Consider the following 26,914-nt stretch of genomic DNA (forward strand, 5'->3'; position numbering starts at 1 on the left):
TGGGTCTGAAGCAAGAGAACCAAAAGGATAAAATACTAGATGGACATGTGCAATAATAAAACAAGCAAGTGAAACGGATAAGGAAACAAGATATAACATAAAGCAAACAATAGCTAGTGTAATATAGTAATAAATACTAGATGGACATGTGCAATAATAAAACAAGCAAGTGAAACGGATAAGGAAACAAGATATAGCATAAAGCAAACAATAGCTAGTGTAATAAAATAAAATAATAATACTGAAAACAATAACAATAACAATAACAATAACTAAGGACAGAAAGAAGAACAGAAAAGGGAGAAACAATTAGGTGAAGAAAAGGGACACCGTAAAGTTACAATGGTGAGAGACAATAGGGATGGGCTGAAGTAGTGCCGAAAGGCGGTCCCGGCTTCATCCTGTCTCAAAATGAAACAGGAAAGTCGGGGAGGGGGTTTTTAGTGGGTAGGCGGTATAGACCGAGAGTCCCACACTACCAGGGGGGTTCACACCTCCTCCTGGTGTGCCTAAATGCATTTTCCCCCTCCCCGCAAAAAAAAAGGGTTAGGGTTAGGTTAGGTTAGGTTAGGGTTAGGTTAGGGTTAGGTTAGGGTTAGGTTAGGTCAGGGTTAGGTTACCCCCCCGAATGAGAATGTAGGAAAGAAATCGAAATATGTCTTTAACACGGGTAAGCCTGGGGGAGGAAACCAGGATATGGGTACTGCGAAAGAAATGATGATGGAGGAAACCTCGGATTCGGAGTGGGAGACGGTCCAACGGAGGAAACGAGAAACCGCAATAGAGACGGGACGAAATAGGTTGGAGGGGACACGGAGGCAGGAGGAGGCAAGGACCCCCAAAGAGAGGAAGGCTATAAGGGATACGCCGAGGAAAAGGCCGATCAGACCGCAGGCAATCGCGGTCCGCTTCGGGAAAGAAACTTCGTTTGCGGATATCCTCAAGAAGGTAAAGGGGGCGGCGGGCCCCGCTCCCGAGGGGGTCAAAACGGTAAAGCAGACGCGTGCCGGGAACCTATTGATAGAGTTTGCACAGGGAGCGGACCTGGATAACTTTAAGAAAGTGATAGATGGTAAACTAGGCATGAACGTCGAGGTGGCGAGCCTACAACAGAGAGCGGATATTGAACTAAAAGGAATAGATCCCTCGGCGGACAAAACAGAAGTAATGGAGGCAATAAAGAGGGAACTGGGATATGATGCAAACGATGTTAAGATCAAGGTGTTCAGGACGGATCCGCGGCAAAATAAAATTGCCATTATAGAGGGCCCTGCTGTGGAAATGGGGAAGCTCACTAAGAAAGCCAGAATCAGAATAGGCTGGACAACAGTCCCGGTTAAGGAAATCCCACGTCTACTGAGGTGCTACAGGTGCCATGAGTTCGGGCACGTGGCAAGCAATTGTAAGAATTGTAAGGAGGGGAAAAGTTACTGCAGGAAGTGCGGTAGCGAAGACCATGATATGAGGGGATGCGATAAGGAGCCAAGGTGTAGGTTATGTCTTAAAGACAAACTACCGGAAGAGGAGGTTAAACACGTGGCTGCCTCGGTGAGATGCAGAAGGTATAAGGAGGCTCTAAGGATTAAAAGGCAAGATTAAAATTCTGCAGATCAACTTGAATCATTGCAGGGCAGCACATGATCTACTGATGACCTCAGCAAATAAGTATGAGGTTGATATTATTATAGTGTCGGAACCGTATAGGGTGATGGAAAACTGGTTTGTGGACAATACAGGCAGAGCAGCGATATGTATAACCAGTAAAGGGTTGGATGTGGGCAGAAATGTGTCACTAATTAAAAGTGGGGATGGTTTCGTGGTAATTAAATATAATAGTTTTTATATAACCAGTGTGTACGCGTCCCCTAATGATACAATGCAAGGATTCGAAGCTTTGCTGGCCTCACTGGCAATGGAGGTACGATCTTTGGCTGCTAGGCAAGATGAGATAATTATTATGGGGGACTTCAATGCGAAATCCCCACTCTGGGGTGCAGACAAATGGTGTAACCGGGGGAGAGTACTGCTCCAGTTCTGTAACTCGGCAGATCTCCTTACCACAATCACGAAAGGAGGGGCCACGTGCGACCGGGGAAGAGGCACCAAGATCGATATAATGACCTGTAACAGAAAGGCATTATATAGTCTTACGGAATCGATGGTGGTGGAGGATTTCACGGCATCAGACCATAGGTATCTGCTTCATACATTTAACCTGACCATAGCGCAGGATGTAAGAGCCTCACCCTTTGATATTAAGAAAGGCAAGTTAGACGAAGAAGGTTTTGTGGAGGCTTTCGTTAATAAGTATGGCGACGATAAGTTCGAAGCACGCCCTCGAACACATTCCACCGTTGAAGTAGATAGGTTCCTTGAGGATCTTGAAAGGTTGGTTAAGCGGCACACAAGGTATAACGGTTCCGCGCATGGTAAACGAATACCAGTCCCCTGGTGGAATGAGGAGATAGCGTCGAAAAGGAAGCTTGCACAAACAGCAAGACGAAGGCTTACCAGAGATAAGGCTGGTACGGACCTGGAGGCTATTCAGAGAGCATCGTTGGCATATAAGAAATGTAAGCAAGACCTAAATAGGGAAATAAGGAATGCCAAAAGGGAGAATTGGGCAAAACTACTACAGGAGATCGACAGGGATATATGGGGTAGACCGTATAAAGTTGTAATGAGGACGATTAAAAATAAGGATACTACACCAGAGGTACTATCCCCGGATGAGGTGGACAACATAGTAGCCAAGCTGTTCATATTAGAACCGGACCTGGAGGATCTCGGAGGTGAAACGGATGGCAATAGGACAGCGGATGTACAAGAGGGGAGCCAGGATGGAGGGGGTCACTCACAGTATCATACCGAAATCACGCAAGAAGAAGTGAGCAAAATAGCGTTGAAACTGTCCACTAAAAAGGCACCCGGACCAGATGGGATTACGTCAGCGGTTGCAAAAAAGTTAGGGCTGAAAGCTTCAAGGTGGTTGGCTTATATTTTTAACATCTGTTACAGGAGAGGATATTGGCCAACGGCGTGGAAGACCGGGAGACTGGTGCTTCTGCCCAAGGGAACCAAGACCCCCACGTCCGAAAGAGCCTATAGGCCACTGACTATTATCTCGTGTGTTGCCAAGATTTTTGAGCACGCGGTTAAAGGAAAGCTGATCCTGGCACTGAAGGGAAATGATTTTGCACCAAACCAGTTTGGTTTCCGCAAGGGGAAATCTACCCTAGACGCTATGAGGGTGGTTATGGAACACTATCAGAAGGCGAGAAAATTTGGGCGCCACTGCCTCTTACTTTTACTGGACGTTAAGAATGCGTTCAATACTGTTAGGTGGGACAGTATAAATCGCAATATGAAGGAAAGAGGCTTCCCGGTAGAGCTCATCAATATAGTGAGGAGTTACCTACAGGACCGCTGGATAATATACAGAGGTAAAGAGGTGGAAAGACGATACCAGGTGTTTGGTGGGGTGCCGCAGGGATCCGTGATTGGCCCTCTCCTTTGGAACTTGGTGTATGACGGACTGCTCAGACTCAGCACTAGAAGGGACGTCCATTTGGTCGGATATGCCGATGATATTGGGATCATAGTTATTGATCACGACCTAGGTAACATGAAGAAGACCGCGGAACTCACGATAAGAGACATGGCGGCCTGGTACGAAAAGGAGGGGCTTAGTCTTGCCCACCACAAGACGGAGGCCATACTTATGTCAGGTAGGAAAGTATCCGGAGGTCTGAAACTAAAATGTGGACAAGTGGAGATTACGACGACTAGGGATGTCCGGTACCTAGGGGTCACACTGGAGATGAACAGAACGTTCAAGAAACACATCATCACAGTGTGCGACAAGGCATTAAGATATGCCTACAGACTGATGTTGCTTATGCCAAACACACGTGGTGCAGGAAATTTGGCCCGTAAGCTATACTACAGGGTGATTGAATCTGTGATTCTGTATGCAGCCCCGATATGGGCACCTGGGATGGATAACAAGGGTAACGTTGGTATTTTAAACGGTACTCAACGGACAGCACTAATACGGGTGGCCAGGGCATATAGGACGGTATCGCATGATGCCTTATGCGTGATAACTGGGCAGATACCTCTGGACCTCGTGGTAAGAGAAAGGGAAAATCTCTTCAATAAAAGGAAAAGCTTACCAAACGAAAATGAGGGGGCTTCAAGAAGCCACAAGGAAGAGGCACGTGCCGATACGCTAGATATATGGCAGGAAAGGTGGGAGGGTTCATGCAACGGTAGATGGACTTATGAACTGATCCCAAAAATTAAAGATTGGCTTACCTGGGGACCTGATATCCTGGATTTCCATTTGACTCAGGTTCTGACGGGGCACGGGTGTTTCTGTAAATTCCTGGAGAACAGAAAGTTACAGGATTGTGCAGATTGTTGGTACTGTCCAGGATGCATCGACGACCCGGAACATTTTCTTTTTGAGTGCGACAGGTGGGCGGAAGCAAGACTGCAGCTGAATAGGGTACTTCAGGTCGATTTCTGTAAAAAAAACCTGATAGAACTGATAAAGAAGGGGGAGACGAGGAATGTAGTATTGGCATACATAAAGGGAACGTTAAAGGAAAAAGAAGAGCTCGCGAGAATTAGGAAGAGAACAGAAAAAGTAAATACTGCAATAACATGAGAAATTAAATACAATGATGGATGGGTACTCACTCTATTGTGTCCTCCCTTTGAATAGACCAGTAACATAGGTCAATGGATTAGTGTGGACCAAGGGTTGTTCCTCTGCTCTCGCACAAAACTGGTATAGAACTTTCATTTGACTATAGCGTGTTTTAAAGGATGACACCCTGTATATCGGGTTTGTTTTAAGTTTTACAAGGATTTGACTAACCATATTTTATAGAATGACTTTTTTCCCGACACATTTGAATGTACAACTTTTAGTATTTTAAATAAATGACAAAAGTGAGTATATACACTCCGACATTTTATTATAAGACGAAAGGAGAAAGAGTACAAATAGACTAATAGCCTTTGTATTCCCGGTTAAGTTTTGACAGGAAGTTTTGGAAACAGCCGATATTATGTCCTCCCGCCCCCGAAGTAATGCTTGATGAGCGGTTCCGGGGGCGTTGGTTTTGCGACCGGCACCAAGATGGTGAAATCGAGGTGGGTTTTTTAGTGGGTAGGCTACTAGTATAGCAGTCCCACACTCCCGAGCGACCATCGGCTCGGCGTGCGTAAGGCATTTTTCCCCCTCGAAAAAAAAAAAAAAAAAAAAAAGGTCAGGGTTAGGTTAGGTTAGGTCAGGTTAGGGTTAGGTTAGGTTTAGGTTGGGTTAGGTTAGGTTAGGTTAGGTTAGGTTGGGTTAGGTTAGGTTAGGTTAGGTTAGGTTAGGTTAGGTTAGGGTAAAGTTAGTTAGTGAATATGATTTATTTTATTTATTTTATTTATTCTATCTTAGTTTTGCTTTCTTTATGATGACGGGTTGTTTTGTCCATCCAAATGTGTTGATTGATTGTGCGCGGTTTGTTATAATCTTATAATTTAAGTATCCTTATTATTTATTTACTTATATATTTATGTATTCCAGTCTATATTTATAATTTAACTTATAATCTATCTTGCTGAGGAAATAGAGTGTTGTAGTTAATAATCTTTACGGTTATATTTTATTGAATTCATTTCTTGTATTTTGTATTCTATTTAGTATATTTCATTTGTTTTACAGTATATTACATTACATTACTTTACATTCATTACATTATTTACATTATATTGGTTACGGTCTTCACTTTATATTTTATGCCTTATTATTTACTCTATAATTTACCTCATTCTTCTTTGATATCTTTAATTGATTACTTCACTGTTCAGTCGTTCATTCTTCCATTCTATCATTGTTCATTCGTTCTGATACATTCCTGCTTCTTGTTTTCACTCACGCCTTACCTTCTTTATTTTCCTTAACCTTTAGCTTTCTTAATCTTACTTTCTTAATGGTTCCATATATTCATTCATTCATTATTCATTCACTCATTCATTCTGATCAATTAAAGTTAATGAATATGATTTATTTTACATTTATTTTACTTTTATTTTACTTTGGTTTTACTTTGGTTTTGCTCTCTCTGTGATGATGGGTGGTTTTGTCAATTCAAATGCTTTGATTGTGCATGGTTTTATTATAACCTTGTTATTTAAGTATCCTTATTTATTTACTCATTTATTTAATTATTTATTCAGTCTATATACTGGTGCAGTGTTTATTGAACTGCGTACTTTATATTTGATTTGATTATTGTCGTTTCAGTTATTTTATTTTGATACAACATTTAACAGTAAGTTCTATTTGCATTTGCATTGACATAATCATTCATCGTTTATCGTTTGCCATTTATAATTTATAATTTAACTTATGGGCTATTTTGGGAAAGAAATAAAGTATTGTAGCTAATAATCTATACGGTTGTATTATATTTTATTCACTTCTTGTATTTTATTTTGTATTCTATTTTAGTATAATTCATTATGTTTTACATTATATTACGTGACATTACAGTATTTACGCTATTTACATTATGTTGGTTACTACCTTCACTTTATACTTTATGACTTATAACTATTTACCTTATTTAACTCGTTCATTAGTATCTTTAATTGATTACTTTATTGTTCAGTTGTTCATTCTTTCATTCTATCACTGTCATTCATTCTGAACTGAATTGAATTGAATTAAAGTAATTATTATGATTAAAGTAATTATTATGATTTAGTTTATTTAACTCATGATTGTACAAAGTTCTGTAGATTGTATTAATATATTTATGATTTGTTTCCATACGGTTATTCTTTTAGTATATTTATATTTATATATTCTAGTTTATTATGACACGTTATCGCTGTTATTGATATTTATTTTATTTCATTATCGCCTCTTGATTTGGTTCTTGATTTTCCTGTGCATCCTTGATATTCGTTGACGTTTTGATGTTCTTTTGATATTAGTTAATTCAATTTATTCATGACGTCTCTCTCTGGTCATAATGTTGCTCTTCCATGATGGTGGGCTGTTTCTGTAATTTAAATTTAATAGTCATGTCACCAGTATGGGTAATTTCTGTTGTTTTATAGTATGTTGCATTACCTTACCTTGTGTCCTTTCATTTCTTTTCCTTTTCAGTTGCAATTCAGTTCTCTTATTCAATGTCGTTCCTTTTAACTAGTCCTTGCATGCTAGTTTTGACACCGTGGCTCTGGCACATTAGGGTTTGCTGAAAATAATTGTCATTTGTCTTTGTTATCTCATCTCTGAATTTTACTTTTCAATGGTTTATTTTACTTTACCTTACTCGTACTTGCTGGTATTCTGCTGTTTCTCTCTTCCTTGATTTATTCATTCATTCATTCATTCACTTATTCATTATTCGTTATTCATTCATTATTTATTCTGATCAGTTGAGGTTGGTGATTTGATTTGATTTATCTTAATTAATTTTGCTATTCTTCTGTGATGATGAGTGGTTTTGTCTATTCAAATGCTTTCATGCTGCGCGGGTTCTGTTTAATTTCACCACTTTAAATATTAGTTTAAAATACTTTACTTATTGATTGATTGATTGATTTATTCTTACACTATGCAGTAGCATAGTGTTTAACTGAATTACACAGTTTACATTTGATTTGATTTATTTACATGTTGTTTATTTCCTTATTTTGAAATGTCATGAAATAATTGGTTCTATGTACATTTGCATTGACACGATCACCTATCATCCACCATTTACCATTTAACATATAATTTACTTTGGTAAAGAAATAGAGTATTTAGTTAATAAGCTTTACGGTTATATTTTGAGTCCACTTCTTGTATTTTATATTCTACTTTATTTTATTATATATCATTTGTTTTACATTATTACATTACATTGCATTATATTACAGTGCGTTGCTTTACCCTATATTATTACATTATGCTGGTCGTGGCTTTCACTTTATACTTTACGCTTCCTATTCACTTCATCCTCTTTAATTTCTTTATTAATAACTTCACTGATAATTCGTCCATTCTTTCATTCCGTCATTGTTCATTCATTCTGAATTAATTGAATCAAAGTTACTGTTATGATTTAGTTTAATTTTATATTTATGGTGGTACAAAGTGTTGTAGATTAAATTAATATATTTATGGTTTGCTTTGATGTGGTTATTCCATATTCAATATACTTATATTTTATATTTAATTATTTGTGCCGCGTTATCACTGTTTATCACTATTTATTTCATTTTATTGTCGCCTCCTTGGTTGTCACCTGTTATATCCTTGGATATTCTGATTCTTCTTTGATATTCTTTAATTCAATTAATTCATGATGTCTCTCTCTGGTATTGGTATTTATAGTTCTGTCATAACAGGGTGACAGTGTGCTTTTCTGTGGGAATTAATGTGCATGTCATTAAGTTGTGCTATTCCTGTTTATTTTATGGTGCGTTGTTACAATTATTATCTTACCTTGCTTGTTTCCTTTTTCTGAGTTGACTATCAGGCTTTTTAGTAGGTAATCTTGTTCTTGTTCCCATTCTTAACGAGTCTTCTTACACTCTTCTTGCTTCCTGTTGACAATCCTTGTTTTGACACATTAGGGGTTAGGGTTAAGGTTATATCTCTGTATATTCTGTCACCCGACATCTTTGAAGGTGTCTATTCTATGGTTTATATTATCTATGGTTATATTATTTTGAAATTCATTTCACTGTATCTATACTATACCTTCACGGTATCTCATTCTTTAATTTATTTTCTTTTTCTTTTATATCACAGTGTATTGTGCTGGTTATTTTGCTTGCACATTACACTTTACGGCCTGCAGTTTACACTTTCCCATTTTCATTTCCTCTTCTCTTTTTCTTATTTCTTTATTTACTCAATTTCTCGGTTTCTCAATTTCCCAGTTTCCTAATTTCTATAATTGTGGTTGCAGTCATACATTCAATCTTTCGTTATTCACTTATTATTTACTCATTACTATTTATTTATTCAGTCATTCATTCGCTCTTTGCTCATTGTTTATCTGATTAATAGTCAAAGGGTTTAATTTATTTTACTCTAATTTCTTTCCTTTGTGCTGACAAGCGGTGTCCACAATTATTTACGGTTTATGATTTATAATTTATAATTTGTGGTTTATAATTTATGATTTAACTTGTAGGCTATTCTGGTTAAGAGATGGAATATTGTAGCTAATAATCTGTACGATTGTGCTATATTATTTTATTAAACACACTTCTTGTATTTGTATTTTGTATTTTACTTTAGTACAATACCTTCTGTTTTACATCATATTTCATATTACGTGACACTACGTTATATTGCGGAACATTACATTATTACATTATCATACTATGTTGATTACTACCTTCGCTCTGTCACTGTTCATTCGTCCTGAATAAAATTGAACTAAAGTAACTGTTATGATTTAGTTTATTTTAACACACGATGGTACAAAGTTCTGTAGATTGTATTAGTATTAATATATTTATGATTTGCTTCCATGGTTATTCTTTATTTTATATTGTATTTAATATATTTATTATTACTCTAATTTATTAGGTCGCGTTATCACTGTCATACATTTTGTTTCATTATCGCTTCTTGATTTGTTCTTGATTTCCCTGTGCATCCTTGATATTCATTAATGCTTTGATGTTCCTTTGATTTTCTTTAATCCAGCTTATTCATGACGTCTCTCTCTGGTCATAATGTTGCTCTCAATGTTGCTCTCCATGATGGTGGGCTGTTTCTGTAATTTAAATTTAATAGTCATGTTATCAGTATGGGTAATTTTTTGTTGTTTTATAGTATGTTGCATTACCTTACCTTTCCTTTCTTTTCTTTTCCTTTTCAGTTGCAATCCAGTTCTCTTATTTAATGTCGTTCCTTTTAGTCCTTGCATGCTAGTTTTGACACCGTGGCTTTGGCGCATTAGGGTTTGCTGAAAATAATTGTCATTTGTCTTTGTTATCTCATCTCTGAATTTTACTTTTCAATGGTTTATTTTACTTTACCTTACTCGTACTTGCTAGAATTCTGTTGTTTCTCTTTTCCTTGACTTATTCATTCATTCATTCATTCATTTATTCATTATTCGTTATTCATTCATTTATTTATTCTGACCAGTTGAGGTTGGTGATTTGATTTGATTTATCTTAATTAATTTTGCCATTCTTCTGTGATGATGAGTGGTTTTGTCCATTCAAATGCTTTCATGCTGCGCGGGTTCTGTTTAATTTCACCATTTTAAATATTAGTTTAGAATACTTTACTTATTGATTGATTGTTTGATTTATTCTTACACTATGCAGTAGCATAGTGTTTAACTGAATTACACAGTTTATATTTGATTTGATTATTTACGTGTTGTTTATTTCCTTATTTTGAAATGTCATGAAATAATTGGTTCTATGTACATTTGCATTGACACGATCACTTATCATCCACCATTTACCATTTAACATATAATTTACTTTGGTATAGAAGTAGAGTATTTAGTTAATAAGCTTTACGGTTATATTTTGAGTCTACTTCTTGTATTTTATATTCTACTTTATTTATTATATATCATTTGTTTTACATTATTATATTACATTGCGTTGCTTTACCCTATATTATTACATTATGCTGGTCGTGGCTTTCACTTTATACTTTACGCTTCCTATTCACTTCATTCTCTTTCTTTATTAATAACTTCACTGATAATTCGTTCATTCTTTCACTCCATTATTGTTCATTCATTCTGAATTAACTGAATTAAATTTACTGTTATGATTTAGTTTAATTTTATATTTATGGTGGTACAAAGTGTTGTAGATTAAATTAATATATTTATGGTTTGCTTTGATGCGGTTATTCTATAGTCAATATACTTATATTTTATATTTAGTTATTTGTGCCACGTTATCACTGTTTATCACTATTTATTTTTATTTTACTGTCGCCTCCTTGGTTGTCGCCTGTTATATCCTTGGATATTCTGATTCTTCTTTGATATTCTTTAATTCAATTAATTCATGATGTCTTTCTCTGGTATTGTTATTTTATAGTTCTGTCGTAATAGGGTGACAGTGTGCTTTTCTGTGGGAATTAATATGCATGTTATTAAGTTGTGCTATTCCTGTTTATTTTATGGTGCGTTGTTACAATTATTATCTTACCTTGCTTGTTTCCTTTTTCTGAGTTGACTATCAGGCTTTTAGTAGGTAATCTTGTTCTTGTTCCCATTCTTAACGAGTCTTCTTACACTGTTCTTGCTTCCTGTTGATAATCCTTGTTTTGACACATTAGGGGTTAGGGTTAAGGTTATATCTCTGTATATATTCTGACACCCGACATCTTGAAGGTGTCTATTTTATCGTTATATTATCTATGGTTATATTGGTTATATTATTTTGAAATTCAAATCATTGTATCTATACTATACCTTCACGGTATTTCATTCTTTCTTTCTTTATTTCTTTCTTTATTTTAAATTCTTTATTCTTATTTTCTTAATTCCTCAATTCTCCTTTATTATTTAATCACCTTAATCGCGTTTAATTATGTTATTACGTTTATTATTATTGATTATTATTTACTATTATTGACTATTATTTACTATTATTCACTATTGTATTCATCTGTCAGCTGTTACTTTACTTTACTTTACTTTATTTTTAGTTTTTAGCTTTTAGCTTTTAGCTTTTAGCTTTTAGCGTTTGCCTTTAGCTTTCAGCTGTTATTTACTTATTGTTTATGGGATGTGCTAATCATGGGCTTCATGGGCCCCGTGGGCTCATGGGTTATTATCCATCATTCACTGTAGTTAGATAGATGGATTGTCGCATTTACATTCAAAGCATGCTTATCATGAGTGAGTAAGCATTTGAGTGTTTGTGTGTGAGCGTAAAGCATGTATGGGACATGTCATCGAGGGTTGCAGCGTACGAAGAGGTGGCGCGGTCACGCCGGGATGGTGTGATCCTTGAGGATATCCCCCCGGTGCCGACCGTTGTCGAAAAAAAATATGTTCCTGCCTCTGCAGGTCGGCGTGATGACCTCAGGGATAAGGCACATCATCAGCAACCTACCAGGCGGACGAAGAGGGGGCACGGCCAACTGTGGAGATACGATGTCCCTGTCCTGGCCGCGCTGAAGTACAACCCCTGTCCTGGCATTAGTGCTAGGTAGGCGAAGAGGTGGCGCGGTCACGCCGGGAAGGCGCGATCCTGGAGGATGCCCCGGTGCCGATCGTTGCTGAAGAAAAACGGCCTGTCCTCGTGGCAGGTCAGGTGGGCGTGATGACATCTAGGAAAAGCCACATCATCAATATCAACCCACCAGGAGGACGAAGAGGGGCACGGTCAACTGTGGAGATACGATGTCCCTGTCCTGGCCGTGCTGAAGTACAACCCCTGTCCTGGCAATGCTAGGCAGGCGAAGAGTGGCGCGGTCACGCCGGGAAGGCGCGATCCTGGAGGATGCCCCGGTGCCGGCCGTTGCTGAAGAAAAATTCCTGCGTGTATTTCTCAGGTTTAAAATGTCCTTACCGCTAGATCGGAGGTGCAACGGCGTGGATCCGCAGATGCCCCATGTTACATGGCGTTTTTGCGGGAGGACGGAATAATGCGAAATGCATTGAATTGCCAAAACGCCGTTGTGGCTACGTTGGTAACCTGTTTGATATCCCAAAGGATAGGTATAGGTACTGGCGGCCCACACAGGGGAGAGGTTTTAGTGGGTAGTATATCCAGCCGCAGGACTGTCCCCTCTGGACTACCTGCTCAAGGTCGCCCCTTCTGGGCTGTGACCTACTCTTGGGCTAAACCCCACCCTTCGGGGTCGGGTTGCCAGGTTGCCCCCTTCTGGGGTTGCCTCTTTGGGTTTGCCTCCACCAAACGGGCGCCAGGCTGCCCCCTCAGGGCGGGTATGAGTCCCACACTGCCCGGGCCCTCACCAGCCGAATAGAGTGAATGAGGGAACAACCCGCGCGTGCGCAAATGCATTTCCTCTCTTATAAAAAAAAAAAAAAAAAAAAAAAAGTTTAGGTTAGGGTTAGGTTAGGTTAGGTTAGGTTAGGGTTAGGTTAGGTTAGGTTCCCCGGGGTACCTGGCGACCCCCTGGGTGTATCTGCCTTACCCAGGTAAGGCGGCTCTGCCTGGGCGGACCTACGTTCCGACCAACTCGTGGGACGAATATGGCAAATTCTATGGAAGATACGTTGGGACTACAGTCGGTAAATGAGGAAGACAATATCTTTGTGAGGAAACCAAGATTGAGCAGAACACCCCCTAGTGCGAGAAGCAGGGACTCTAGACAACCTCTCGGGAGGCTGGAATTTGTGGGTCTGACCGGGGATGAAACAGTGGAAGAGGACAACGCACCCAAGCAGAAGTGCACTAAGGGTAATACAATAGTTGAGGTATCTCACCAGATAAGAAGAGAGAGCCTCACCCTGGAAGAGAAGATGGATATCAGCCTGAGGGCTATCGAGAAGATCCTTAAGGCGATCAGTGACCATAATATGATTTTCGACAACCTAATCCTGAAAAAGGAGGGGGAGATTGACCCTATAATAACGAACACCTATGTATCAATGAAAAACTGCTTGGAAGAGGTTGCGGTTGCGGTGGATGGCCTTAGAAATGTACATACCAGGCACACCGAAAAGTCGAAGGGTGAGGGAGCCTACCGCAGTGCGAAGAGAATCCAGACGACAGCACTGGCGAATATAGATCGGGTACCTGAAAAAGAAAAAAGAAGCATTAGCACTCAAACGGAGGAAGAGACTGGGGATGATTTCCCTCCCCTTCCGGCTGTGAGACAGCAGAAAAGGAAAGAAATCACGCCCCCCACGGATAAAAGTGGGAAGAGAACGAGATTTGCCAGGAACACGGACGAGCTACCTACGGAAGGAACAAATAGGGAGGAAGAATTGGTACCCGGACAGGGCAGAGGGGAAGTAAACGGGGAACAGGAATGGTTAGTGAAAGGAAAAAGAAGACGAAGAAAGGAGGTGGAGGTGGGTGACAACAGAACAAACGAGACCCCGAGCAAGAAGGAGGGAGCCAGGTTGGCGAGTGGCAGAGAGGGGGGAAGGAACATCCCTAGGAAAAATGTTAAACCTCAGGCAATAGCTGTGCGCTTCGGTAAAGATAAGTCCTTCGCAGAAATACTGAAAAAAGTGAAAGGAGCCGCGAGCAAGACACCAGAGGGTATCAGGGCAGTAAAGCAGACCAGAGCCGGGAACCTGCTTATAGAATTTTCCCCTGGTGCGGATCTTGAGAGCCTCAGGAAGAACTTAGACGGTAGGCTGGGACCAGACGTAGAGGTGGCAAAGCTGCAGACGATGGTCGATATAGAAATACGAGGAATAGACCCCACCGTGGAAAAAGAAGAGGTTATAGAAGCCATCAAGAACGAAATTGGTCATGAAGCTAAGGGGGTCAGAATCAAAATCCTTCGGACAGACCCCAGACAAAATAAAGTTGCGGTTATCGAAGGCCCTGCGGTGGATATGAATCGACTGCTTAGAGGGGATAGAATCAAAATTGGATGGTGGGATGTTTTATTTTATGTAAATTGACTGACTTCTATTTATTTATTTATTTTACGTTTTATTTTACTTTACTCTGATTTTATTTTATTTCATTGGACCAGAAGCATAGAATGAGTCGGCGAGTTTACGCATGGGACTTTCACTATTTTATTTAATGATATTGACACGGATACTCTATATTAATAGCCGGACGGACACATATGTTTGACAAGATGACACTCCTCGCGTGATTTTTATATTGACAATCATCTATTAGTTTTTATACCACTGACTAGATGAGAAGGACAATGTATTACGGGACGGACATAACCAGTGAACTGCACCAGTTGGTGGCGGTGCTTTGGACGCACCAGTGAATTGAAGCTGACGCCCGCCTAATGGGTGAAACAGATTATTAGTAGCTTTGCTGTGCCGCCCGTTCCTGAAGTAATGCTACAGATCTATGATCAAAGCGGTTCCGGGGGCGGAGTTTCTTCAGGCCTAGGCTCCAAGAAAGAGAAACCGAGGTGGGTTTTTTTTAGTGGGTAGACCATAATTGGGAGTCCCACAGTACCGGGCACACAACATCTTGCCCGGTCTGCATAAATGCATTTTTTCCCACCTCGTTTAATAAAAAAAAAAAAAAAAAAAAAAGGTTAGGTTAGGTTAGGTTAGGTTAGGGTTAGGTTAGGGTTAGGTTAGGTTAGGTTGGGTTAGGGTTGGGTTAGGTTAGGGTTAGGTTAGGTTAGGGTTAGGTTAGGTTAGGTTAGGTTCCACGGACCTACCTGGTTATCCAGGATAGGCGGGGAGGTGATACCCCGACGTGGCGCGTCCCCAGGTGGCGGATAGGGGAACGCTCGCCATGCACTTTTCGGGGTGCATGGAGGGTAGGAGCGATAGCTCCCGCGGACCAAACACCAAGGGAAGGAAAACCCTTAAAAACCTCCCCTGTGACTGGGGGACAGAATACAGACACGGTAATCCCCTGCCTGTCGTAGGAGGCGACTGAAAGGGGGACGCTCGCTGCCGCTGGGATAGCCTCAATGAGGACAGGGGGTGATGCCGGCGGGGTCCTTGGGCTGCGGCCCTTGGATCCTGGAAGGTACTACCATGCCGGTAAGGTCCAGGTCTGAGAGGCAATGAAGGTTGCAACGGCGTCGGTGAGTTCTCCAGGGGCCAGTCTGCGTGACAGTCTGGTGCGGGTAGCGAACCCGGAGTGCCCTAGCAATTATACCGTAATCCAGTGGTCACGTTTCGCTGGAACGGGGGGCTTGCCTTAACTGGCCGGCCTGCGAGGATGACAACCTCTTCAAAAATCCCTAGCCCCAAGCTGCGGCACGCGGTGAGGAGGGTGCTCCTGGAGTCAACGCCAGGGGTGGCTGGTGGGTGCACCAGTCGCTAGCGACCAACCCCGGGGTACCTGGCGACCCCCCGGGTGTATCTGCCTTACCCAGGTAAGGCGGCTCTGCCTGGGCGGACCTACGTACCGTCCACACTCGTGGGACGAATATGGCAAATTCTATAGAAGAAACGTTTGGATGGCATAAGGAGAATGAGGAGAATGAAATCTTTGTAAGAAAGCCAAGACTGAGCAGAACACCCCCAAGTGCGTCGAAGGGTAAGGACCCTAGACAATCTGTTGGGAGGTTGGAATCCGTGGACCTGGCCGGGGAGGAGACAGAAGAAGAGGTCAATATAATTAAGCAGAAGTGCACACAGGGCAAAGCAATAGAGGGGGTTACGAACCAGAAAAGAAAAGAGAGCCTCACACTGGAGGAGAAGGTGGATGTTAGCCTGAGGGCTATAGAGAAGATACTTCAGGCTATCAGTGACCACCATATGGTATTTAATAACTTAATACTGAAAAAGGAGGACGAAATTGACCCTGTAATAACAAACACTTACGTGTCAATGAAGAAATGCCTGGAAGAGGTCATGGTTGCGGTCGATGGCCTCAGAGACGTGCACACCAAGCATACGGAAAAAACCAAAGGCGAGATGACCTATAGCAAGACGAAGAGAGCACAGACGACAGTAATGACGGAAACAGACCGGATACCTGTAACAGAGAAAAAAAGCATTAGCACTCAGACAGAGGAAGAGATAGGGGGTGATTTCCCTCCCCTCCCGGCTGTGAGACAGCAGAAGAGGAAGGAGATCACGCCCCCTACGGATAAAAGTGGGAAGAGGACGAGGTTCACTAGGAATGCGGAAGAGTCACCAATGGAGAAAGGAAACGGGAAGGAAACATTGATGCCCGGACAAGGAGGAGGGGTAACGAGCGGGGAACAGGAATGGATCGTAGCCGGAAGGAGAAGACGAACGAAGGAAGAGGAAGTGGGGAGTAACAGGAGTAGCGCGACCCCAAACAAGAACAAGAACGAAGGCGGTAGGCCGGCGAGTGGTAGAGCGGGGGGAAGGAACACCCCCAGAATTAACATCAAACCACAGGCAATTGCAGTACGTTTCGGCAAGGATAAGACCTTTGCGGAGATTCTCAAAAAGGTGAAAGGAGCCGCGGGCAAAACACCAGAGGGCATCAGGGCGGTAAAGCAGACAAGAGCCGGGAATCTGCTTATTGAATTCGCCCCTGGTGCGGATTTAGAGAATCTGAGGAGAAACCTGGACGGCAGACTGGGTTCAGATGTTGAGGTGGCTAAACTGCAGACCATGGTCGACATAGAGATAAGAGGGATAGATCCAACAGTAGAAAAGGAGGAGGTTATGGAAGCTATTAAGGGAGAAATTGGACACGAGGCGAAGGGGGTCAGGATTAAGATTCTCAGGACAGACCCGAGGCAGAATAAAGTGGCGGTCATCGAAGGCCCAGCAGTGGACATGAACCGACTACTAAGAGGAAACAAGATTAGGATAGGTTGGACTATGGTAACTGCAAGGGAAATCCCACGTTTAACGCGTTGCTACAAGTGCCACGGTATGGGACATATTGCAAATAACTGCAAGATCATAGGAGATACAGGGGGACTGTGTAGGAAGTGCGGGGATGCAGGGCACCACATGAGAGAATGTGTAAAAGAACCCAGGTGTAGACTATGCGTGGCAGATGGACTCCCAGCTGAGCAGACGGGACATGTTGCCGCCTCAGTAAGGTGCCCGAAATACAAAGAGGCGCTTAGAAACAAAAGGCAAGGATAGTATAAATATTTTACAGGTGAACCTAAATCACTGCAGGCTCGCACACGACCTCCTGTGTGCGAGTGTGAGTGATAAAGAGGCAGACCTGGTAGTAGTGGCAGAACCGTATGCCACTCCAGATAATTGGTATACAGACACTACGGGTAGGGCAGCGATATCCGTCACAAGCACAGGAATGGCGAAGAGCAAAAAGATAGCGGTTGTATGCTGCGACAAGGGATATGTAGGGATTAACTACAACGATATGTATATAGTGAGTGTCTATGCGTCTCCAAACGAGAGTTTACAGGACTTCGAAGTCCAGCTGTCGACACTGGAAATTTTCCTAAGAGGTTTAAGGGATTGCCAACCAAAAATCATGGTGCTAGGCGATTTTAACGCCAAGTCTCCCCTGTGGGGATCGAAAAAGTGGTGTGGCAGGGGAAGGATCTTAAACCAGTGGTGTGCAGGCCTTGGGCTGTGCCCAATCACTTCAGAGGGGGGGGCCACGTGCGAGAGAGGAGGGGGATCGGTCGTCGATATTATACTCTGCAGTAAGGCGGCCCTGGAATTGCACACGATGTCGAGGGTACTGGACGAGTTTACGGCATCGGATCACAAATACTTATTACACACAGTAGGTCCTGGCCACAAAAATGGAAGGACGAACTCGGACCCTTTTGATATTGGCAAAGGAAAGATAGAAGAAAAAAAGCTCCTAGAAGCGCTGCTCCTGAAATACGGCGATGAAAACTTTAGTAGGAGGAACAGGACATATACTACTCACGAGGTCGATGATTTCATTGAGGACATACAAAGACTTATAAATAAATTTACGAAATACAGAAGGACATACAAGGAAGATCGTAACCCGGTTTATTGGTGGACAAATGACATAGCCGCGAAAAGGACGAAAGCCAATAAATTACGGAGGTTGTACGCGAGAGCCAGGGCTAAAGGCAACGTAGAGGAAACGGAAAGGACCCATGAAGCATATAAGAATGCGAAGAAGGTTCTGAACCGAGAAATCCAGAGGGCCAAAAGGGCAAACTGGCTTGACCTTTTAAAGGAAGTCGACAGGGATGTGTGGGGCAGACCATATAAATTGGTTATGAGGAGGATCAGGGGTAACATAGCCAAACCTGATATTATGAACCCGGACGAAGTTGGAAAAGTAGTCAAGAAGCTCTTCATAACGACCCCGATGGGGACCGGAACACCTGCAGACAAAAATGACGACTCGGAAGATGGAGTAAAGAGGGACTGGAACGAGACGCACTTACTTGGTAACTCGCTTGGGACATCTGGAACAAGTGCTGAAGATATGGACACCAAAGAAGCTGGGAATATGCCTGTACCCCCCTGTAACAAAGGGGGCAACGTGATTACGGCGGAAGAAGTCGGTATACTGGCAAGGAAAATGCCAGGCAAGAAGGCCCCTGGCCCTGATAAGATGTCGTCGGCCATTGCGAAGAAATTCAGCATGGGAGCGACTCAGTGGCTTGCACACATCTACTCTACGTGTTATAGTAGAGGCTACTGGCCTGCCCCGTGGAAGACGGGTCGTTTGGTCCTTCTGCCCAAAGGGAAAACCACTAACACGAAAGAAAAAGCGTATAGACCTCTGTCCATCATCCCGTGCCTCGCGAAACTATTCGAACAGGTGGTGAAGGGTAAAATTCTGGGGGAATTGGAAACTAATGATCTGGCAGAGAACCAGTATGGGTTCAGGAAGGGGCGGTCCACCTTAGATGCCATGGACAAATTGAAAGACTACTGGGAGATGGCACGTAAGGAAGGGAGACATTGCCTACTGGTAATGCTGGACGTGAAGAACGCCTTCAACACAATTAGGTGGGACAGCGTTATCAGATGCATTAAGGAAAAAGGGTTCTCCAGCGAGATGGTTGATCTGATCCGGAACTATCTGACGGACAGATGGATCGTCTTTAATTCCAAAGAGGGTGAAGTTCGGTTTCAAGTGTTTGGAGGTGTCCCCCAAGGATCCGTAATCGGTCCGATATTATGGAATATTGTTTATGACGGCCTCCTAAGAATTCGTCTGCGTAGAGATGTTTACCTTATTGGTTACGCAGATGACATAGGTATCGTTATCATCGATGAAGATTTTGATAGAATGGTGCTAACGGCTGAACGGACGATAGGGGACATGAATGTATGGTATGAGTCGGAAGGCCTGAGTCTTGCTCACCATAAGACCGAAACCATCCTCCTCACAGGAAGAAAGGTCGCGGGCGGACTCACAATCACCTGTGGGGGGGCAGAGATCCGAACGGCCAGAGCTGCCAGGTATCTGGGCCTCATACTGGAGATGAATAGAGGCTTTAGGGAGCATATTGAAAGGGTATGCGATAAGGCCCTGAAGTATGCAAATACTCTAGCGCGATTAATGCCAAACCTGGGCGGAGCCGGGAACCAGGCACGAAGGCTGTACTATAAGGTTGTGGAATCCGTGATTTTATATGCAGCACCGATGTGGGCTACCGGATTAGAGATGAAGAAGAACATAAACTTGCTGGTCAGTACACAACGTGCCGCACTTTTGAGGGTGGCACAAGCTTATAGAACCACCTCCACGGATGCCCTGTGCGTAATCACAGGGCAGATACCGCTGGACCTGATCATAAAGGAAAGGGAGTGGATTTTCAGGAAGAAGAAAGAGTCCGGGGAAAGCACAAAGGAAGAGGTCAGAAAAGTCAAGAAAGAGGCACGGGAAAAAACCATGGAAAAATGGGAACAGAGGTGGGAGGAGTCCGAAAAAAGGGAGGTGGACATACGCTCTGATCCCCCGCCTAAAAGAATGGGTACAATGGGGGCCCCAGACCCTTAACTTTCATCTGACGCAGGTAATAACAGGGCACGGTTGTTTTGGCACCTTCCTGTGTAAGAAAGCGAAAAAGAGAGCTAACACAGAGTGCTGGTTCTGCCCGAACCATGAGGACAGCCCCGAACATTTTCTGTTTAAATGTAGCCGTTGGAAGAACGAGAGATCGGCTCTATGTACTACCTTAGGAGTAATACCCAACAGGGATAACTTTATAGTATTACTCAAGGATACCAAGAAGCGAGAAATAGTCATCAGGTACGTGGTGAGTACGCTGAGGGACAAGGAAGCGCATGAGAGGGAGAGACAAGCAGAGGAAAGAAGAGTAAGGATGCTCTCCACCACTAGAAGAGCCAGATAGTATATGTCTGGGGCGTTGGCACAGGGGTAATGTGCACTTAGTTATTTGGACGAGTTTGTACAACAGACTGACCGTTATCATTTTACCTGTTTGACTATATATTATTTATGTATGTATTTATTGGATTTTATTTTAATTATTTAGTACTTTATGCATTTTATGCATTTTAAAGAATTTGACCAAGGGACAACTCGGAGACGGAGCCGGACTTACGTTTTTATTATGAACCGACACGGAAATATTTTATTTTATACTGACATAGAGATATTTTTTCTACACTGACGTGAGATTTTTTAATTTATATTGACATGGAGATATTTTATTCTACATTGACATCGAGTTATTTTATATTATGTTAAAAGAAACGTGACGAGCATAGCGATCTTGACTAGTGGGACTTGATCCTTTGAAATGTGTTGTAGGTAACCCTACCCGTAGTGTCGAAACCAGAGGGTTTAAAGAAAATAGCAGCAGCCTTACAGCGCCACCCGCCCCTGATGTAATGCAATAGATCAATAGATCAAAGCGGTCCCGGGGGCGGTGTCTCACAAGGCCTAGGCTCCAAGAAAGAGAAACCGAGGTGGGTTTTTTAGTGGGAGTCCCACAGTACCGGGCATACAACACCTCGCCCGGTCGGCATAAATGCATTTTTCCCATCTCGTTAAAGAAAAAAAAAAAAAAAAAAAAAAAAAAGGTTAGGGTTAGGTTAGGTTAGGTTAGGTTAGGTTAGGTTAGGTTAGGTTTAGGTTATAGTTGCGGAGTGATGCCGTGGTGAGCGGACGTGTGCCGGGTCCGCTCCGGCAATAAACACCGGGATAAGTGGAAAAGCGAAGAAATAAATTAAATTTTTTACACTACAGGACGAAATAATATTTAAGGTTGAACATAAAATATAAATCTTACAAATTGAACGGAGTTAAAGGAAAATATGATCAAAGAGGGAAAAGAAAAGAGGGACGAAAAGTGACAGGTGGAACGGTAATTCACAAGTGGTCACAAAAAAGCACTGCACACCGCAAATAAATAGGAAAAGACTTAAAATGTGTAAGGTGGTTACTTGGAGAAAGAAAAAAACAGGATTGTGAAACGATTACACGACACAGGACCGTTATGTTACGGGAGACGGGAAACATAAGATGGAGGCGAGCACGTGGAGACCGGCTCCGGTAGGAATGTGTCAGCACCTCAGGATACCACAGAAATGGGTTTACACAACACACGAAGTACAAGGTACTAACAATAAGCCACGGTACACAGGACAACACTGGTGAGTGACTAAATCACATTTTAAATATATAATATCACGAGGAATACGGGAAACACGGGCACGTGCAGGACTGCGGAAACGGCAAGAGACAGCCGGAAACGGAAATCGCGTCAATCTATCAATTGTCGCGCCCGTACGCATGAGCGAAACTAGTGCCAGCCAATCAGATCGCTGCCGAGCCCGTGCGTCTGCGTACTTCTGGAAAGCAAGTAAAAGAACAGCAAAGTGCCTAGTCTCCTAGGTGCCCTGGGCAAAGCGTATGATTCCTGGGAAAAATTTTAAAGCAGCTTAAACAAAAATAATGGCGAAAAGGATCTAGGAGGGTCGGGTTAAGTGCCTGGTAGAGACACCATCATTTTATAGAACTCTGTGCCGAGCAATCCCTTGTTTTACAACCCAAAAAGGAAAGGGGCACACCCACGCTCCTAAAAGCTAATTCGACTAGGTACTTCAGTACCGCTGGAAATCAGACGGGTAAATAGTGACGTCACCGTCGCGGTGGCGATGCGCGATACACGACCGGATACAGTAGGTCCCCGAAAATTCGCACACTATAGTGGCCTGCGATATTTAGGTGCAAAAAATTTTTTACCGCAGATTTGCAACAATATATTTTTGGGGTCCTTAGTAACCCAGGGGTCAAAATGACCCAGGGGGCCTGAGGACCCCATGGGGTTCCAGGAGCCCCATGACGCAGCGCTGACGTCATGCGCGAGGAGGAATGCGTGATGGAAATGTGAATTTGCGGCCAAAAAGTAAAAATTACCTTTGGCGGGGGTCCAAGATGACCCATAGGGGTCCCAGAAAACCCAGTGCGCGTAGGGTCACCATGCCGAAGGGGCTGGGGTCCTAAAGATCCCAATGCCGGCACGGTCCACATAATTAAGGGGCTGGGGCACTGCGGAACCCAGTGTAGGTATGGTCCACCTAATTTGGGGGCTGGGGCCACTAAGAACCCGGTGCAAGACGGGTGCAACTGATTAAGGGGCTGGGGTCATCAAGAACCCAATGTCAGCACGGCCAACACAATTAAGGGGCTGGGGTACCGAGCAACCCAGTGTATGTATGGCTAACCTAGTCTAGGGGCTGAAGCTACTAAGAATCTAGAGTAGGATGGGTGCAACTATTAAGGGGCAGGGGTCTACGGGAACCCGTGAAACATCGAAATCAATCATCAGTGGACTGGACTTGTGATGAATTTCGGACAACAAGATGAAATACCCAGACAAGTAACGTTTTAGTTACAGGTCTAAATGGCAAAAAAAGGTCACTTATTTACTTATTTAATTGGTGCTGTACTGGACGGATTTATTAACGACGAAATGGCGAGTTATAGGTACTAGAATTGAGTACACGATCGGGGTAACGGGCGGTTCTTTCTTATGACGATATGGCAAAACTTTTGGACAACTACATAACCAGACGGAAAATCGACGACGACGGCTATACAAGAGGACTATTCTACAAAAATTTAAAAGCAAAATGGACAATACAAAGTTAAAAAAGAATAAAGGCTACGGTGCAGGAGTTCTCGGTGGCTCCAGTACCGGCGCGGACGTGGGTGTGTGTACAGGCCCCGCCGCGTCGTCATCTAGCAACTGTGCATCACAGACGGCAGACCGCCAGGCCGCTGTGATAGTAAATGCTACTGGCGAGGACTTGGACGGATGGATGAGCACGACGGGCAGGGAGGAAGTGTTCTCCAAAAAACCAAGATTAACGAGATCCCCCCCAGGAAGCAGTGCCCGGAAGGACATTGAGAACGCGCTTGGGCAAACGGACCAGGTGGACCTCACTGGGGACGAGGAGGAAGAAGATTTTGAGAGAGAGGAAATAGCGAAAACACAAAAGAAAATGACAAGAAAAGGGTTGACTTTAGAAGAAAAGATGGACCTGAGCATAAGGTCGCTGTCAAAGATGTTGGAGGCCATTATGGGCTACAATAGGGTTTTAAAGGACCACATATTGAAGAGTGGAAAGGCCGAGCCACAAATAAGAGAAACGTTCATATCCATGGGGTGCTGCCTGGAGGAGGTCATGGACGTGGTGGAAAGCATGAAAGAGGATCAAACGGAACACAGAGAAGAAGAAAAAGAGAAAAATGAAACTACCAGACAAATACTCACCAGCAAAGAGATGACCGCTGGCTATAGGGCAAAGTCAGCTTCGACAGCCACCGTGGAACCTGAAAAAGAAAAAAGAAGAGATTATGCGAGCACGGCTACGCAGACGGAGGAGGAAAAAGACAAGGACTTCCCCCCGCTACTATCGCACAGACAAAAGAGGAAGGAGATCTCCCCTCCCACGGAAAATGTGGGAAAGAAGACCAGATTTTTTGTCTCAAGTATTGAAGGGACCCCTGAGGGAAGTATGGGGAGACAGAAAGGGGAATCAGGGGCCGGAAGGACACAAGGGGGGAAAGAACTCAATGAGCGGGACTGGGAAACGGTGCAACCTAGGAGGAGAAAGAACAGTATAGACATTAGGAAAAGTAAGACGGAAGAATCTAGAAGGGGTATCGAAACTAGGACGAAGGAAGATAGAGGGGGGATGAGAAATACGCCGTCAAAAAGACCGACCAGACCCCAAGCAATAGCTGTACGGTTTGGCAAAGACTTATCATTCGCGGAGATATTAAAAAAGGTTAAAGGCGCAGCTGGCCCCACCCCCGAGGGGGTTAAGACAGTAAAGCAAACTAGAGCAGGGAATCTGCTGATTGAGTTCACCCCAGGGGCGGACCTTGAGGGCTTCAGGAAGAGCATAGATGGAAAACTCGGCCCGGAAGTAGAGGTAGCAAGATTACAGCAGAGGATGGACATAGAACTAAGGGGAATAGATCCCTCGGCAGAAAAACATGAAATAGAGGATGCCATGAGAGAGGAACTGGGGCACGACGCAAAGGACAGCAGGATTAAGGTCCTCCGTGTTGACCCTAGATTAAATAAAATAGCGATAATTGAAGGACCGGCCGTGGACATGGTGAAGTTAGTTAAAAAAGGGAAAATTAGAGTGGGATGGACAATTGCGCAAGTGAGGGAGATACCACGCCTCCTACGCTGTTACCGTTGCCATGATCTGGGGCACATGGCAAGCAACTGCAAAAATGTAAATGAGGGGGGGGGATTCTGCAGGAAATGCGGAAGACAGGGCCACCAGATGCGGGAATGCACAGAAGAACCGAGGTGTAGGCTATGTGCGGCGAACAAACTACCTGAGGACATGACCAGACACGTAGCTGCGTCAGTAAGGTGCCCGATATACAAAGAGGCGTTAAAAAATAAAAGGCAAAATTAACATATTGCAGATTAACGTAAACCATTGCAGAACAGCACATGACTTGTTGATGACGACAGCAAACAAGTATGAAACAGACGTAGTAGTGGTGGCTGAACCCTACCGAGTCCCGGATAACTGGTTTAGTGATAGCACAGGAAGGGCCGCAATTTATGTTACGGGGAAGGGCCTAGCAAACGCCAGAGAGGTTACCTTGGTTGAGAGCGGGAAAGGTTTCGTAATAATAAGGTACGATGATGTGTACGTAGTAAGCGTATACGCATCACCTAATATAACCACGAACGAATTTGAAGGGATGCTAGTAACATTAGCAAAAGCCATCAAGGCGATAAAAGGTAAATACAAAATTATTGCTATGGGGGATTTTAACTCCAGATCCCCCCTCTGGGGCTCGGAAAAGTGGTGTAGTAGAGGCAAAATAGTATTTCAATTTTGTAACAGTGTGGACCTGCTCCCCACTATTTCGAAGGGAGGCGCCACATGCGATCGCGGAAGGGGTTCAAAGATCGATATCATGATCTGCAATAAAAGAGCAATAATAGACCTATGTGAATCAACAGTCATAGATGACTTTTCAGCGTCAGATCACAGGTATCTAGTACACAGATTCCAACCGAAACAGGCAGGAAAGGGTAGTACCTCCCCCTTTGAACTGGGCAAAGGGGTACTGGACGAAGAGAGCTTCATAAAGGCATTCCTAGACAAGTACAGCGACGATAAGTATGCGAAGATACCAAGGACAAACACTACGATAGAAGTTGATAGGTTCGTGAAGGAAATAACAGGATGGGTAAACAAATATACAAGACACAAGGGATTAAGAGATAAAGGATATACACCGGTACCGTGGTGGAGTGAGGAAATCGCCGAAATAAGGTCGAAAGCAAACAAGGCAAGACGAAGTTACACAAGAGATAAGGCTAAAAGTGACCACGAAGCCACGGAGAAATCCTGGGAGAAGTACAAGAAAGCCAAAATGGAGCTGAACCGGGCCATAAAAGTAGCGAAAAAAGAAAGCTGGAATAAGCTACTGAGTGAAGTGGACAAAGATATATGGGGTAGACCATATAAACTGATGACTAAGACAATAAAAAACAAAAATACGAGACCGGATATCCTGAACGAAGAAGATGTGGACTCGGTAGTCAGGAAGTTATTTATCCTAAGGCCGGAGAACCCAGGAAACCTAGAAGAAGAAGAAGAAAATACAAATAAAGTTAAAGATATGGGGAGCGAATACCTACCAGAAGAAAGAGCCGTCACAGCAGAGGAAGTGCAGAAAATAGCATCCAGGATGTCCGCGAAGAAGGCCCCTGGTCCTGACGGCGTCACGGCAGCTGTGGCAAAAGAAATAGGGCTGAAAGCATCGCGATGGCTGGCGCATATATTCAATACCTGCTACACTAGGGGGTACTGGCCGGAAGCCTGGAAGACGGGTAGGCTGGTCT

General features: G+C 43.1%; 2 protein-coding genes and 2 long non-coding RNA genes across 4 annotated transcripts; 2 read left to right on the forward strand and 2 right to left on the reverse strand.

Moving 5' to 3' along the window:
- Positions 1–696: 696 nt before the first annotated feature.
- On the forward strand, positions 697–3,108 carry LOC123988990. Its single transcript, XM_046289719.1, has 3 exons — positions 697–1,562; positions 1,630–2,887; positions 3,019–3,108. Exons 1-3 carry the CDS (start codon positions 697–699, stop codon positions 3,106–3,108), a joined length of 2,214 nt encoding a protein of 737 aa, XP_046145675.1.
- Positions 3,109–9,457: 6,349 nt separating this feature from the next.
- LOC123989016 lies at positions 9,458–10,071 on the reverse strand. Its single transcript, XR_006830398.1, has 2 exons — positions 9,872–10,071; positions 9,458–9,794 (listed from the first exon to the last, which is right to left on the reverse strand). It is a non-coding gene; the product is annotated as an uncharacterized LOC123989016 (long non-coding RNA).
- Positions 10,072–10,971: 900 nt separating this feature from the next.
- Positions 10,972–11,555, reverse strand: LOC114882408. The gene is made up of 2 exons (XR_003790413.2): positions 11,206–11,555; positions 10,972–11,125 (listed from the first exon to the last, which is right to left on the reverse strand). It is a non-coding gene; the product is annotated as an uncharacterized LOC114882408 (long non-coding RNA).
- Positions 11,556–16,073: 4,518 nt separating this feature from the next.
- On the forward strand, positions 16,074–17,720 carry LOC123988991. Its single transcript, XM_046289720.1, has one exon. The coding sequence runs from the start codon at positions 16,074–16,076 to the stop codon at positions 17,718–17,720; it is 1,647 nt and encodes a 548-aa protein (XP_046145676.1).
- Positions 17,721–26,914: the final 9,194 nt, after the last annotated feature.

Source organism: Osmia bicornis, unplaced genomic scaffold (genome assembly GCF_907164935.1).
Source record: "Osmia bicornis bicornis unplaced genomic scaffold, iOsmBic2.1, whole genome shotgun sequence".
NCBI classification, from domain to species: Eukaryota; Metazoa; Arthropoda; class Insecta; order Hymenoptera; family Megachilidae; genus Osmia; species Osmia bicornis.

Excerpts from the sequence above, each read along its gene's own strand:
- LOC123988990 (XM_046289719.1), top strand. The coding sequence starts at position 697 with ATGGGTACTGCGAAAGAAATGATGATGGAGGAAACCTCGGATTCGGAG. Across the intron at positions 1,563-1,629 it reads GCCTCGGTGAGATGCAGAAG|GGCAGCACATGATCTACTGA; the intron begins GTATAAGGAGGC and ends GAATCATTGCAG. Across the intron at positions 2,888-3,018 it reads CCGAAATCACGCAAGAAGAA|GAGAGGATATTGGCCAACGG; the intron begins GTGAGCAAAATA and ends CATCTGTTACAG.
- LOC123988991 (XM_046289720.1), top strand. The coding sequence starts at position 16,074 with ATGGCAAATTCTATAGAAGAAACGTTTGGATGGCATAAGGAGAATGAG.